This window comes from Anomaloglossus baeobatrachus, chromosome 7 (genome assembly GCF_048569485.1).
Source record: "Anomaloglossus baeobatrachus isolate aAnoBae1 chromosome 7, aAnoBae1.hap1, whole genome shotgun sequence".
Taxonomy (NCBI): domain Eukaryota; kingdom Metazoa; phylum Chordata; class Amphibia; order Anura; family Aromobatidae; genus Anomaloglossus; species Anomaloglossus baeobatrachus.
In genome coordinates, this window is record NC_134359.1 from 76711479 (window position 1) to 76727547 (window position 16069).

A 16069-nucleotide genomic window follows, 5' to 3' on the forward strand; every position below is an offset into this window, starting at 1 on the left:
AAACTTCTTATCTTTATCATTAGTGGGTCTCAGCAGCATGTGATTTGTAGTCTGGCTCTGCCCCCGCCTGTAATTAGCAGCTTCTACCTAAGGGTATGCTTACACGAGCGTATAAGTCGGACGAGTGCAATGCGAGAAAAATTTGCATTGCGCTCGGCCCCATGTTAGACAATTCTGCAGCTCAGATCAGTGATTTTTTTCTCAGCCCTAAACGGACTGAGGAAAAAAAATCGCAGCATGCTGCAATTTTCTGCGAGAGCCGTATCACTCACACCCATTCAAGTGAATGGGTGCGAGAGAAACATCGGACTGCACTCGGATGTTATCACAGTGCAGTGCGATATACGCAAAGGCTAACAGTGGAGGAGATGGGGGGGATTAACCCCTCCCTCTCCTCCGCAGCGCCCGCCCTCAGCTTTGCAGCTGTAACCTACAAGATCGGGTCACAGTCGCATGACACTCGGCTCACGCTTGCAGCAAAGCCTGAGCCGGGGGTCATTAGTATATCGGATCCGATGCTCTCGCATCGGATGCCATACGCTAATGTGTCTGCAGCCTAAGTATATGTACCCTGAAAGCCTGGTGTGGGTGGGGGCAGCTCTCCCAGCTCTGCTACATGCAAAATCTAAAATCTGTCACTGTCTCAGAATGGCTGTACTTAGTAATCTAAGTGATATATCGTTGAACTCAGGGTCTCTTTGCCTACATCATGCTGCTCTCAGATGAGGTAGCTAAAACCTGCTGACAGATTCCCTTTAAAGGATTATACCCACTAGGCTAAATAAACTAGATATATATAGGGTAGAGAGGCCCACATCTAAGTAGCAGAGATGCGCAGGGTCAACAGGAAAACATCGCCAGATTCAGAACAGCAACGTTAAAACCAGATTTAAAAAATGACCTATTCATAGTAAATGACAGCTCCTCTTTAAGTAGACTGACCATTTCACAGTAAAATATTCTACATTTCAGCTTCACTTCATTGTTCTTTTTTCCACATTAATTTTCACTCTACAATTCAAAACACTCATGATCATGTTGTCACCGGATCTGAATCGGATCGGTCCTATTGTGAATATTCCAGTTGTTAAATTTGATTACTTGTTAGTGGTATTTTTAAGCAGAAACACATCTTGGAAGTAGCTGGATAAAATGTGATCACTGGAGAATAGGATTTGGCAGTGTATAGAGATTAAGATCTCTGGTTATTGTGAGTGACTTGTACTTTTTTGCAACCCCTTATGTTTCATATGCGAAGAACTAGGTTGTTTTGCAAAACACTAAATACTCAAAGTAAGACAAAGCATTGATTTTAGTTAAAAAAATGAATAAGATGTTAAGCGTCAGAACCAATGTGCATCCAGGTTTAGTGCGATCTTTTCCATGGACTCATAGACTTGCATTGCTGATTTTGATCTGACACTTGGATCAAAATCGGACACGTCACCAATTTTTTTTCCAGAACACTCGGCCCGAAGAAAAAATTGGATATTTGCACAGCCCTGTAGAATAACACTGGTACAAGTGAAAACCATGGATAAACAGTCGTGTGCACGAGCCCTAACAGTGATGTACGATACATAGCCTCAATAAAAATCCCATTAGCACTGATATAGCGTCAGTGCTGGAGCGCACACATCATGGGCAGACGCGTTCTCCTCCCTGGTGTCACGTCTCCACCAGAGTCTGCTCCTGCGACTTCTGTTTCGATCACCAGGCGCCGCCGTGTTCCCACTGTGGACAGTGCTGGTGATATAGGAGAAGTCAATACCAGTGGTTCTGGTGGCCACAGGCTCCACCAGTCCACTAAGCTGGGTTTCGCTGGGAACTGCGGTACCTCTGGCTGACTGTGGTTGCGTATGCCTTCCACTTAAAGTTACCACCTTTCAGCCACGGCCAATGGGAAGGCACCACACCCTTCTTATTCATCCTCCTGTCTGCTGGTCACCGCCAGATTTTCCTGGTTACCATTCAGAGGGTTCGAGGGTTCTTTTTCTTGATATTGCTGGTTACCAGTGGGAGAATACTGATTCTTCAGCCTCAGGAGTATCCACTGGAGTGAAGGAAAAATAACCCTCCTACTGGTAACCAGGAATATCTGGCAGCGACCAGCAGACAGGAGGAGGAATAAGAATAAGAGGTTGACAACTACTTTTACATTGATGGCCTATCCTTAGCATAGGTCATCAATGTCTGATCGGAAGGGGTCTGAAGCCGTCACCTCGGCCGATCAGCTGTTTCCGGTGCCACCGGCGAAAGCATGCAGGCGGAGATGCTCAGTTCCAGAGCTGCCCCGTCTTCTGATAGTGGCTATGGCTGGGTACTGCACATCCGCCAACCATTAAAGTCATAAGGAGGCAGATGTGCAGTACCCGCCTATCACCCCGCTATCAGAAGATGGGGCAGCTCCGCAACTGAGCATTTCCTACTGCTGGCAGCGTCACCAAGAACAAGTGATCAGCGAAGGTCCCAGGTGTCAGACCCTGGCCAATCAGACATTGAAGACCTATGATAAGGATAGGCCATCTATAGAAAGTAGTGGATAAGCTTTGCAAGTGCTGCAGCACAAGTTGCCAATCAAAGTGCTAGGGCGTCTCGATAGCCGCCACTCTGTGTGCTCAGCTGTGACTGTAGTCCCTTTGGGCACGCCTGTATGACTAACAGCCGGCAGCTCTAGGGACTATTAAAGTTAATTTTTCTCTTGGTAGCCGTGCTTTTAGTAAGGTAGCCAGACAGCAATGGAGCGCTATTAACCTACAGATTAACCATAGGGTTAATAGTGTTTGCATTGAAGAAATTGTGATGTGGCAGCAGGGTCATAGGTGTAAGGAGGTGACAGGAAATAGGTAGAAGGGTAGGTTGGGGTGTAGCTTGCGTGGTTCGCCACTAGAGGGCACAGGTTCCCCATAGTTGTTTGTGGGAGGGGGAAGGGAGAGTTTAGGAGATAGGGGAGGGCACTAGTTGGATAGGGAGAAGGAAGGAGATCAGAGAGTAGAAAAGCTGAGACAAGGAAGCAGGAGGCTGCAGAGTAATACAGAGTGGAGGATAGTCGGGTCCTGAAGGAAAGAAGGTCGCCCTGTTGTTTGAAGACTGGAAGTATGTTGCTGAGGTCCTCCTTGAAGAGGGAAGTCAGCATGGCCAGAGCACCCGTATTCACAGGGAAAGGGACCGGTACACTAGGAAGCCGATGGAAAACTCTGACAACCGGGATAGTGAGATTAGCAAGAAAATGTATGTGCTTGGGAAGGAAGAAGTGCTCTGCTATGGAGGAGGAGGAAGTTTATCACCTTAATAAAGAGAAGATGTTGAATGGAATTACAGTCTGCCTCTCTTTTAATAGGACTGAAGCCTGACTTAGAGGTAAACAGCACTACCCCTCTGAGAGCCAGCATCCTCATACCACCCCTACAGACATTTCCCCTTTTTCATGGAGTAGGCCTTACTCACAGTCAAGGCACAACCCCAAGACATCTTTGAACCTCCACCATATGTGACTGTAGGTCCTGTGTTCTTTTCTTTGTAGGCCTCATTATGTTTTAGATAAACAGTAGAATGCTGTGCTTTACCAAAAGCTCTATCTTGGTCTCATCTGTCCATAAGATGCTTTCCCAGAAACATTTTGGCTTACTTACATACATTTTGGCAAACTGCAGTCTATTTTTTTATGTCTCTTTGTCAGCAATGGGGTCCTCCTGGGTCTCCTCCATAGCTTGTCATTTCATTCAAATGTCAACGGATAGTTTGCGCTGACTCTGATGCACCCTTAGCCTGATATACAGCTTGAATTTCTTTGGAACTTGATTAGGGATGCTTATCGACCATCCAGACTATCCGGCATTGCAACCTATATCAATTTTTCTCTGTCATCCACATCCAGGGAGCTTAGCTATAGTGGCATGGGGTTAAACTTCTTAATCATGTTGCACACTGTGGACAAAGAAACATCTAGATCTCTGTAGATGGACTTGTAACCTTAAGATTGTTGATATTTTTCAACAATTTTAATTCTCTAGTCCTCACACAGTTCTCATCTCCTCTTTCTGTTCTCCATGCTTAGTGTGGCACACACAGACATACAATGCTAATATTGAGTCAACTTCTCCCCTTTTTATCTGGCTTCAGGTGTCATTTTCATATTACCCACACCTGTTACTGGTCACAGGTGAACAAGTATCACATGCCTGAAACTCGTTAAATTTTTCTTTTCTTCCATTTTTTTGTGTCGTTGCAACACACACAAAGGAGAAAACATGTATAACAAAGCATGTGTGATCGCAATAATTTTCTGGGAAAAATACTTCATTGTCTGGAACAATTTCAAAGGTGCCAACACTTTCGGCCATGACTTTACATGTATAATGTCATAATACATATAAAGGAAAAAGATATGTGAAATTTAGACATTGATAATTGGGTCATTTTCATGTTACTAAATGGTTAAATTGACATAGATGGTTAGAAAGCATGAATACAAGCAAATATGTAATTAAGGCCAGGGTCACATTAGCGTATAGAATCCAATGTGTGAGAATCGGATGTGATATGCTAAAGACAATCAGCTCAATCTCTGCTGCGAGCGTCATTCTACTGTGATCTGATTCTCTTATATGTGAGAATCAGAGCACAGGTGACGAGAAGGGGAGATTAATTTCTCAATCTTCTCCATTGCCTGTCTCTGCGTATATCGCACTGTACTCTGATGTCATCCGAGTGCAGTCCGAAGTTTCACACGCACCCATAGACTTGTATGAGCACGCATAATCCGAGACATGCTGCCAATCGCAGCATGCGATTAGAGCTTAGTAAAGACTCTCAGATCTGACCTGCATCAGTGACTAACACTGGTCAGCGTGCAATCCGATTTTTTCCCACATTGCACTTTTCCATTTTATATGCATCTGTGAGTGAGTCCTAACCTGCATTTTCTTTATGTCTTCGTTCTCATTTTGTGAGAGCTTTTATCTTACATTCTTTGTAGCCCATTACCAAGGAGACTGACTGCCAGTTTACCAAACATGCAGTATCTACATTTGAGGCTGTTATCTGACTCCTGAAATCCCAGTCACCTCACTCCAGCTTATTAATTTCTATAGAGAAGTCTGACAGTTCCTGCCTGTCAGCTCCTTACCCGGAGCTGCTGTTATCAGTCCTGCAAAATCCCGAGCTGCTTTCCCCCACCCATTGCCTGCCTGAGCAACTTTCCCCAAGAGCTGCTGAGCTGTGCAAGTGTTTAAAGCCACTTTTATCTCAGTTAGCTTTATATATGAATGTACTAATATCGGTAAAGACATGAGAACAAGATCTGACAGCCGCAGTAGCGCATTCAGTTCAGGAGTCGGATGATGTGGCCTAATCAGAACTGTCATACACGCAGTAGTGTCCGCCCTTAAGCAACAAAGAAGTCATAATGCTGGAGAGCTGTGTGCTACTGAAGACAAATGTTGCGATTAACCCTTTCATGGTCAAGTAGAATTGACAGAGTTATAAAAGACCTTTCTGGCATGGAAGATCTCCGAGTTCCATATTCAATTGGCTTCCCATATAGAAAATATAGGAATGCTACAATTTGAAATGACATAAATAGGTCTTGTGTAAAGCTCAGGTAAGTAGTAATAGATGAGAAACGGGGAGAATTCTTAGTATTGGCTTGCAAATTGGCTATTTCTTTCTTGCAAATTAAGTGGGAAAAATGTTGGAAAATATGAGTATATAAGACAAATGACAAGAGCTGATGTAGGAGGTAGCAAGGAAGAGGAACAGGTGAGCTACAAATGGGAGCAATGTAGTCAGGATATCGGGAAATGACGACCTTACTCTAATACCATGTCTCCACATGTTAGGTATGGATGCCAGTTCCCAGGCAAGTACTCATGAACTCACCATACCAAATGATGTGAGTATGATACCTTGTTGCTGATGTCCTTCTTTCATATGAATTTAAGAATAATTGACACAACATATTTTTTACTAAGCTAAACAAAAAAGGTTTTACATGAAATTAAAAGAAATTACCAATATGTTCCGGTTGGACAGATGACTTGAGGCCTCACTACCATTTGTTTTTAGGGTACGTGCCCACGATCAGGACCTGCAGCGTCCTGGATGCGGTGGGTCCTGACCTACGGGGCCATGAGTCTCCTCTGCTGGAGGCTGAAGCTGCTCGCACCAATGATTCGGACTCAGGCAGTTGCGGTCTGTCTCTTCTGTTCTTCCTGCAGAGAACGCTTGCAGATCTTCAGCAAACAATTGACATGCTGTGGCTTGGAAAGTCGCACCGCAGGCCAGTTTACGCTGCGGGCCGTACAAGCACAGCAGGTACGGGATTTCTAGAAATCCCATCTACTGTGCTTGTGCTGTACAACGCAGCGTTTTGGACACTGCTGTAACATGCTGCATCCAAAACGCTGTGAAACCTGATCGTGGGCACACACCCTAGAGTCAGACGACATATCCAAATAGCAGGCAGTGACGTCTTCAATGGGAATGCTCATTACCAGGAAAAAGGTTGTTATAAGCCAATTGATGCTCTTTTACCTGACCATATGCCAAGTATTATGTGTGACATACTGTATATATATAAACTCTATTAATCATCCTCCACATTACCATATTCAGATCATATAAGAAAACACAAAAAAGATTAATCAATGGCTTCAATATTTACCTCAATCTTCATTGTTATTAATTACTTAATTTATATTTATGTTTTTTTAATATATATATATTCTTGCTAAGTTTGTATTTTATCATTTTTATCCCCCATAAAATGTTGCTGCATTGTACCAAATTTAAAGCAGCACTCCAGTGTTTTTTTTTTCTCAGCACTGGAGAGGTGCTTTAAATCTAAGGTCCCTGCCCCTAGTAATATACTCATCCTCCATCTTCAACCTTTTAGCGATGCCCATCCTGTCCAAGGGCACCTTCTTGTGACCACAACTTCTGAGAAGTTATACCAGAAACTCTCAATACAAGTCTATGAGAGCCAGAACGAGGCTCTCATAGACTTGTATTGAGTTGTGACCTCCGGCGCAATACAAGTCTATGAGCGCTTCGTTCTGGCTCTCATAGACTTGTATTGAATTGTGACTTCCGGTGCGCTCCATGAAACACTAAAGACCGATTGGAGTGGTGGCGATAGAAGATGAAAACGCTGGAGGGCGAGTATAGTAGTAGGATCAGGAAACTTGGATTTAAAACACAACTCCAGAGGTAAAATTAAAAAATAATGCTGGAGTAGTGCTTTAATAGTACAATCCTTGTAATAGAATGCATTATGAAAATTTCTGTTCCTGAATTCTATCATGCCTGGATATGTTTTAGCTTTTCTAATTTTTCAGCTAATAGGCTGCATCATCGGACGCCAAGGGACCAAAATCAATGAAATTCGACAGATGTCTGGAGCACAAATCAAAATAGCCAGCGCCATGGAGGGGTCAGCGGAGCGTCAGATCACTATCACTGGAAGCCCAGCTAACATCAGCCTTGCTCAGTACCTCATCAATGCCAGGTAATGTAGTGTTAAGATTTTACTATAAACTAATACTAAGTTGAAAAATACTGAAATAATGTTGATAGATCCAAATAAAATGAACAAGGTCAGCCAGCACCATGACAGGATATTTCAATGTGAAATTTGAATGCAAATTGATTAAACTTATTAACAAAAATTCTTAAATTATGAAATGCAGCAATCAGCCTATCACACCTAACTATAAGATCATACAGTTGAAACCAGAAATTTCCATCCACTCTCTATAAAGACACATCTGCATGTTTTTCTCACTATCTCACATGAAAACAGAATAAACCTTTCCCGTTTAAGGTTAATTAGGAACCAAAATTATTTATATTTGACAAATGCCAGAATAATGAGAGAGAATGTTTTAAAGCGTTTTTATTACTTTCTGCAAAGTCAAAGGTTTACATACATGAAGTGTACTATGCTTTTAAACAATATGGCACAGCCCATATGATGATGTCATGTCTTTGGAAGCTTCTGATAGGTTTATTGGCAACATCTGAGTTAATTAGAGACACACCTGTGGATGTATTTTAATGCACACATGAAACACACTGCTTCTTGTGTAGAATCATGGGAAAGTCAAAAGAAATGAGCCAAGATCTCAGGAAGAGAATTGTGGACTTGCACAAGTCTGGTTTCCACTGTGTATGACATGCAACACAATAAGTGCAAGGCAACAGCAAACAATACAAATTTAAAAGGCATCTTTAGTATTTGCTTTTAAAAAATTAAGTATAAACATGAGAAAAATTAATATAAAAAAACACAAGACATGATAATCAGGCTAAGGCCAGAGTCACACAACTGCATATCATCTGATGAGAGACCATTGGATGTGAGAGCTAATGACACTTGACTCCGCCTCTGCTGCGAGCGTGAGACAAATGTCATTTTACAGGAAACCGATTCCGATGCAAAAATCAGATCACAGGCGCATAGAAGATGGAGACATTAAATGGGTTGTCCACTACTTTTACATTGATGGCCTAGTCTTAAGGGGGCTTTACACGCAATGACATCGCTAACAAGATGTCGTTGGGGTCACAGAATTCGTGACGCACATCCGGCCTCGTTAGCGACGTCGTTGCGTGTAACACATATGAGAGACCGCTAACGATGTAAAATACTCACCAAATCGTTGATCATTGACACGTCGTCCATTTCCCAAATATCGTTCCTTGTTCTGGACCCAGGTTGTTCGTCGTACTTAAAGCAGCACACATCGCTACGTGTGACACCCCAGGAATGATGAACAACACCGTACCTGCGTCCTCCGGCAGCAAGGTGGGCGTGACTTTCTGCTCTCCGCCCCTCTGCTTCAATTGGACGCCTGCCGTGTGACGTCGCTGTGACGCCGCAAGAACCGCCCCCTTACAAAGGAGGCTGTTCGCCGGCCACAGCGACGTCGCTTGGAAGGTAAGTCCGTGTGACTGATTTTAGCGATATTGTGCGCCACAGGCAGCGATTTGCCCGTGACACACAAACGACGGGGGCGGGTGCTTTCACGAGCGATATCGCTAGCAATGACGCTGTGTGTAAAGCGCCCTTTAGAGAATAAAACGATCTCCCGTCTGAACTCGGACATGCCGGATTGTTACCTCCTCCAACATCATCTGTCAGGGCAAAGTCTTATGTTATTCCCACTGCTTCTCTGTGTTCACTATCTTTTTTTTTGTTAAATCCCTGATATGGATACAGAAATATGGGTCGCTTTAGTTATTGCTGCTCTTACTTGTTTTTACCAAGGGAGCGTGACTCAAAGAGTAATACTGCAGAGCAACCTGAAGACATGTCCCCAGGGAATCATGTGAGCACCGCCCCTTGTAAAACCATAAAAATCAGCTCTAAATAAAAAGGTCCATTTATCTGGAACCATATGTCATGTAAAAAAAAAGCAAAAAAACCCAGAATACTCAGGGGAGCAGCGAGAATAAAGTAAGGCGGGCTTTGCACGTTGCGACATCGCAAGCCGATGCTGCGATGTCGCACGCGATAGTCCCCGCCCCCGTCGCAGGTACGATATCGTGTGATAGCTGGCGTAGCGAAAATTAGCTTCACATGCACTCACCTGCCCTGCGACCATCGCTCTGGCCGGCGACCCGCCTCCTTCCTAAGGGGGCGGGTCATGCGGCGTCATAGCGACGTCACACGGCAGGCGGCCAATAGCGGCGGAAATGAGCAGGATGTAAACATCCTGCCCACCTCCTTCCTTCCGCATATCCTACGGAAGCCGCAGTGACGCCGGTAGGAGATGTTCCTCGCTCCTGCGGCTTCACACACAGCGATGTGTGCTGCCGCAGGAACGAGGAACAACATCGGACCGTCGCGTCAGCGTAATTATGGATTACGCCGACGCTGCACCGATGATACGATTACGACGATTTTACGCTCGTTAATCGTATCATCTAGGCTTTACACAGTACGATGTCGCATGCGATGCCGGATGTGCGTCACTTTCAATTTGACCCCACCGACATCGCACCTGCGATGTCGTTGTGTGCAAAGCCGCCCTAAGAGTATAATCCAACCACTTTTGACTTGGTGACAGATCTTCTTTAAAGAGGACCAACCACCAGGATTTTCATATATAACCTAAAGCCAGTGCTATACTGGCACTATCATGCTGATTCTATATATACCTTTAGTTGTGAGATCGGATGTATAGTTTCTGAAATACAGGCAAGTAAAGGTTGTGAAATGCACTTATTTGATTGATAGGTGCAACGGAATATCTAATAGGTGGGTCGGGTTTTGCTAGTTATTCACGCCCGTGTCTGCTGCCTGTTCCTCCTCCCCCTGTCTCGGTTATTACAGGGGGAGGAAGGACAGAGGGAGGAAGGACAGGCAGCAGACAGGGGCGGGAATAATCAGCAAAAACCGACCCACCTATTAGATATTCTGTTGCACCTCTCATTAAATAACAGTGCATTTCACAAAATGTACTTGCCTGTATTTCAGAAAGTATACATCCGATCTCACAAGTAAAGGTATGTATAGAATCAGCATGATAGTGCCAGTATAGCACTGGCTTTAGTTTATATAGGAAAATCCTGGTGGTGAGTCCCTTTTAACCCTAGAACCCATACCTGGGGCCTCGCAGGGCTGCTAGGTTACTTGTTTTTTTTATGGTTGATTTCTATGGTTGTGTAAGGGGTAGTCGGACCCCTGGTAGTGAAGGAGCGTTTTTTCCTCCCCTGAAGACGCCACAGTAGTATGGTGGCAAATTGTAAATGTTGATGGTAAAATGTTACCTGTCAAACTGTTTCCCCACTAGGTGCCAGTGTAGAGCAGTGGTTCCCCTGGTAACAGTGGCAGGGAAGGAAGGGGCAGGGCAGCCTAGGTGGGGAAGGAAGGGTTCTGAATGCAGAGTCCGGTGTGCAGTGAGATGTGAGAGGCGAGCAAGCTCGGTCTGAGGTGACGGGGCAGAGTGTGGGAGTGAGACGAGGCAGTCAGCCTGAGTGAGTACTCTTGGCTAGAAAGCAGAGGAAACCCATGAGAAACGGTGGAAGAGTTGGGACTAGTCCGGAGCTGGTGGTGTGTACTAGAGTGGAGTGCAGCTATCAGGGGGATAACAAGTGGCCCCTGCAGGCGAAGGTTAGTGCCCTGACAAAGAAGTGGAGAGGTGAGAACTTATCCAGAGCCGGTAGTGAGTGCTGGATCTGCCCTACAGTAAATCCGGGTTAGAGCGCAGCTACTAGGGGGTTAACGTATGTCCCCTGCAGGCAAAGGAAAGTGCCCGTAGAGAAAGAGGAAACCGTTTTTGTAGAAAAGGACCTGTAACGTGTAACGTACTAAAGTAAACCTGCTGCAAACAAAAAGATGGAAGCTTTGTTTAATAAATCGGTGTTTGGTTTATCTGCTGCCTGCAATTGTCTCTTTCCTGAAAGTGAAGAAGGAGCTGGAGAGCACAGAAAGAACGCTGTCATGAATGGGCCCCATGCATCCACACTCTGCCCCAACAACACACCTGTTTTGCAAGTAACGGCCGGGCCGGGGTTCAGCCTGCGGCCCACAAGGCGAGGGGACCCGACTACACCCCCTGAGGCGCCCCCTGCCCCCGTTACATTTTGGCGCAGTCGGCAGGATCAAGCCCGCAGAAGAGAAACCCTGAGCAGAGACCAAGTGGTGCCTGATGTACTGAACAGGCCACAAGATGGCGGCAAGATGGCGGCAGTCCTCATGGATTCAGTGAAGGCGCGAAAAGTGGGCGCCAAACGAGAAGCGCTGGGCTGGCCTGTAAAGAAGAAGCCCGGAGTGCACCGCCCAAAGAGGGGAGGTGCTTGCCCCGAGATACTGCAGAGGTCTAGAGACGTGGGCGGCGCCGCAAGAAAGAAGAGGCGTCGCAAACGCTGTGCCGACCTGGTGGGTGAGGCCGGGGGCGGAGTATGGGCAGAAGCGGGAAAAGAAGAACCACCTCCACCTTCCCCGGCGCGATTGCAACCCCGGCAGGGGAAGAAGAAGCAAACTCCAATACCTGGACCAAGCAGAATGGAGAACAGAGCGTGGCGCGCTCAGCATAAGCAAGCGCTCGCTGAAGCCTGTGGGCTGAAGAGTACCCCGACGGTCGCGCCAAAAGCGGCCGCCGAACCTACGGCTGGAGACAAGCCCAGAGAAGCATCGGTATTACTGGTGATACATCAGAGTATGGTGTCGCACCCGGTAGTTGTTGTCGGCAGCCCACTGCGGTCCCGTCCAGCTACCCCCTCACTCCCGCAGGAGGCTGAAGGGCCTGAACCGGAGAAGGAAGTACCGGAGCCACCGGGTTATGAGCCGTTTCGTAGGCTACCCCGCTTACCTGGACAGTCCCTCTCCGACCATGTGAGGGCCCAGCGGGCCGAATGGCTGCGTGCATACCACCCAGCGTGAAGAGGTGGTCATCCGGAAGAGACATCTGTTTGCTGTTAGGAGCCAGCGAATGTTACAGCTCAAGCAACGTTAAAAGTACTGAACCCGGGAGGAGCTTAATGCAGAACTGTGCGTGGACTCCTTCCGTGACTGTTAAGAAGGAATCTTGTTGTCCTGTTGTTTTCTGCCCACCCAAAGACCGGGAGCGCTTGGAAATAGCCTCCGGGCAGAAGGTCAGCTAAGACCGGGAGCGCCTGAGGAGGGCCTCCGGGCAGATGTGCGACTAAGACCGGGAGCTTCCCTGGAGGGACTCCGGGCACCAAACTTGTGTGCCAGTCTTTGTGTTTTAAGTATTGTGTTTTCCTACATGTGTTGTTTTGCAGGTACGAACCTCGCCAGGAGGCTGAGGTTAAAGAGGGGAGGAATGTAAGGGGTAGTCGGACCCCTGGTAGTGAAGGAGCGTTTTTTCCCCCCCTGAAGATGCCACAGTAGTATGGTGGCAAATTGTAAATGTTGATGGTAAAATGTTACCTGTCATAAACTGTTTCCCCACTAGGTGCCAGTGTAGAGCATTGGTTCCCCTGGTAACAGTGGCAGGGAAGGAAGGGGCAGGGCAGCCTAGGTGGGGAAGGAAGGGTTCTGAATGCAGAGTCCGGTGTGCAGTGAGATGTGAGAGGTGAGCAAGCTCGGTCTGAGGTGACGGGGCAGAGTGTGGGAGTGCGACGAGGCAGTCAGCCTGAGTGAGTACTCTTGGCTAGAAAGCAGAGGAAACCCATGAGAAACGGTGGAAGAGTTGGGACTAGTCCGGAGCCGGTGGTGTGTACTAGAGTGGAGTGCAGCTATCAGGGGGATAACAAGTGGCCCCTGCAGGTGAAGGTTAGTGCCCTGACAAAGAAGTGGAGAGGTGAGAACTTATCCAGAGCCGGTAGTGAGTGCTGGATCTGCCCTACAGTAAATCCGGGTTAGAGCGCAGCTACTAGGGGGTTAACGTATGTCCCCTGCAGGCAAAGGAAAGTGCCCGTAGAGAAAAAGGAAACCGTTTTTGTAGAAAAGGACCTGTAATTTGTAACATACTAAAGTAAACCTGCTGCAAACAAAAAGATGGAAGCTTTGTTTAATAAATCTGTGTTTGGTTTATCTGCTGCCTGCAATTGTCTCTTTCCTGAAAGTGAAGAAGGAGCTGGAGAGCACAGAAAGAACGCTGTCATGAATGGGCCCCATGCATCCACACTCTGCCCCAACAACACACCTGTTTTGCAAGTAACGGCCGGGCCGGGGTTCAGCCTGCGGCCCACAAGGCGAGGGGACCCGACTACACCCCCTGAGGCGCCCCCTGCCCCCGTTACAGTTGCGCGTTATAGGGTTAAAAGGTTAACATTGGAGTGTCTATGCTCTGATCTTTTTTCACTCCTTACTACTTTAGACTACATCTGTTTCTTACAATGCTTCTTTTCTGCTTCCAAATATCTACTTCTTTCATGTTTTTCGTTTTTCCAGGCTGACGTCTGAGGTTACCGGGATGGGCACGCTGTAATTTCCTCCCATGACTTCCTACTCTGACCCTTCGGCCCACAGCCATCCATTCTCTTATTTTCAGTCATCATCCCGACTACACTACAGACCTGTGCGATACATGCCGGACTTGCCAAAGCTGCTTATCGAATGCTTACGGATTCATGTGTGTAATTCCATGTAGCTCCATCATGAGCCATTGCGGTCACATTACAGCAGACAGATACGCTTTTATGTATAACTAACGTATTGCAATACATGCATGCCGAGAGATGATGTTACAATAACTGGTCATTACATATGTACTAGCTGGGCTCAGTATACAGAGTATTTTCACATAACTTTTGGTGTTCTGTTCATACAGCAGCATATGCATGCACCATATTTTTTGATAAAAGACTATGCATTCAATTTTCCTAGGGGAAACAGAGTACGGTAATTTTAGGAAATTGGCAAGTCGATATGTCTGTGAAGGATTACGCTGCTGCTGTTCCATGTATTTATTGTGTTGTTTTGAATGAAATGATAACGTGAAAAAATGAATCCGAATTGGGTTTGTGTTTTAGTGATTAGGTAATTAGCATGTTCTCATCATATATAATAGGGTTATGATTTACTTGATGATATAGTGAAGGTAAAACTCTTGTTACAGTCTGCAGCATACAATCCCCTAATAGGTTTCAATGAGCTATGTCTGTCAGTGGTTGCTGCAGGGTACTGCAGATCATTTGCACTAAAGTCTTACAGAATTCCCCTAAATTCCTCTAAGGATCGGTGATTGTGATCAAAGGACGTATCCAAAGATAAATAGGACATTTCTAAAATGCTGCACTCAGAATGTGCTCCTCATGTGTTTCATGTAATGTTCTTGATAACTATTTTTCCCATACATTCCTTTCGAAATTCACTAAAGGGGGCTTTACACGCAACGACATCGCTAACGAGATGTCGTTGGGGTCACGGAATTCGTGACGCACTTCCGGCCTCGTTAGCGACGTCGTTGCATGTGAAACGTACGAACGACCGCTAATGATCAACATTACTCACCTAATCGTTGATCGTTGACACGTCGTTCTAATCCCAAATATCGTTGCTGTTGCAGACGCAGGTTGTTCGTCTTTCCTGAGGCAGCACACATTGCTACGTGTGACACCCCGGGAACGACGAACAACAACGTAACTGCATCCTCCGGCAACGAGGTGGGCGTGACGTTAATGCAGCTGCTCCCCGACCCTCCACTCCTATTGGTGGCCCGCTGTGTGACGTCGCTGTGACGCCGCACGAACCTCCCCCTTAAAAAAAGAGATTGTTCGCCGGCCACAGCGACGTCGTTAGGAAGATATGTGCGTGTGATGCGTACTACCGATATTGTTCGCCAGGGGCAGCGATTTGCTCGTGACGCACGCACGACGGGGGCGGGTGCGATCGCTAGCGACATCGCTAGCAATATCGTTCCGTGTAAAGCAGCCTTAACACTAATGGATTGGTCTTCTTTCCAATTCTTACTTTCTGGGGTTACACAAGTTTCGTGGTTCTTCTACTGACTACTTCCTCCAGTACAATACACGTTTTTCCAGTGTCTTGATCCACCTGTCTTCTCTATAAATATTTCCTCTACTGTATCCCGATATATATCTATCTTTTCCAACATCCAAGCCATTGAATACCTAGACAAGGGTGCTTTCGTGCTGCTTTTCCTCACCATTGAGTCTGTGAAGAAGAGTAAGTTAACTATTCATACCCACACAGTAGTAACACAAAGGTGCTATTGTCCGGCATCCAGTCCGGTTTACCATCGCAGTCTTCATTTCTCCTCCTAGTATTCAATGCCCGGTATTCTAGGTGCCTCTTTCACTTCCTAGGCCCCACAATGTCATGAAGTGCCTAGTAAGTGCAAGAGGCACCCAGGATGCCAGGGTCAAAGATACTAGCTGCAGAAGTGAAGGCTGCCCTGATCTGGCTGCCACAGTGCACCGGATTGTTCACTGAACATCTTTTAACTTGACGCTATACTGACAAGCAAAAGGGTAACAATGTTTTGAATTTTTGACTTTAAGGCTCCATATCTTACCATCCACTGCTGTTTCAAAACTAACGTCATTTTAGAGACAATTATCTTGGCTATCTCATACATAAATGTGACCTGCAACTATTTAGCATATAATTAGTAACGCAGATTCTTGCCATGTC

At 46.1% G+C, this 16069-nt stretch overlaps 1 protein-coding gene across 8 annotated transcripts in view; it reads left to right on the top strand.

Annotated features, from left to right (window-relative positions):
- Window positions 1–13901, top strand: part of PCBP3 (poly(rC) binding protein 3) — a 46295-nt gene extending 32394 nt beyond the window's left edge. For all 8 annotated transcript variants that reach the window (XM_075318903.1, XM_075318904.1, XM_075318905.1 and 5 more), the window contains 3 exons: window positions 5841–5893; window positions 7338–7507; window positions 13865–13901. In XM_075318903.1, coding sequence (XP_075175018.1) covers window positions 5841–5893; window positions 7338–7507; window positions 13865–13901 — 260 coding nt within the window. The remainder of the gene's footprint in view (window positions 1–5840; window positions 5894–7337; window positions 7508–13864) is intronic.
- The last annotated feature ends 2168 nt before the right edge of the window (window positions 13902–16069 follow it).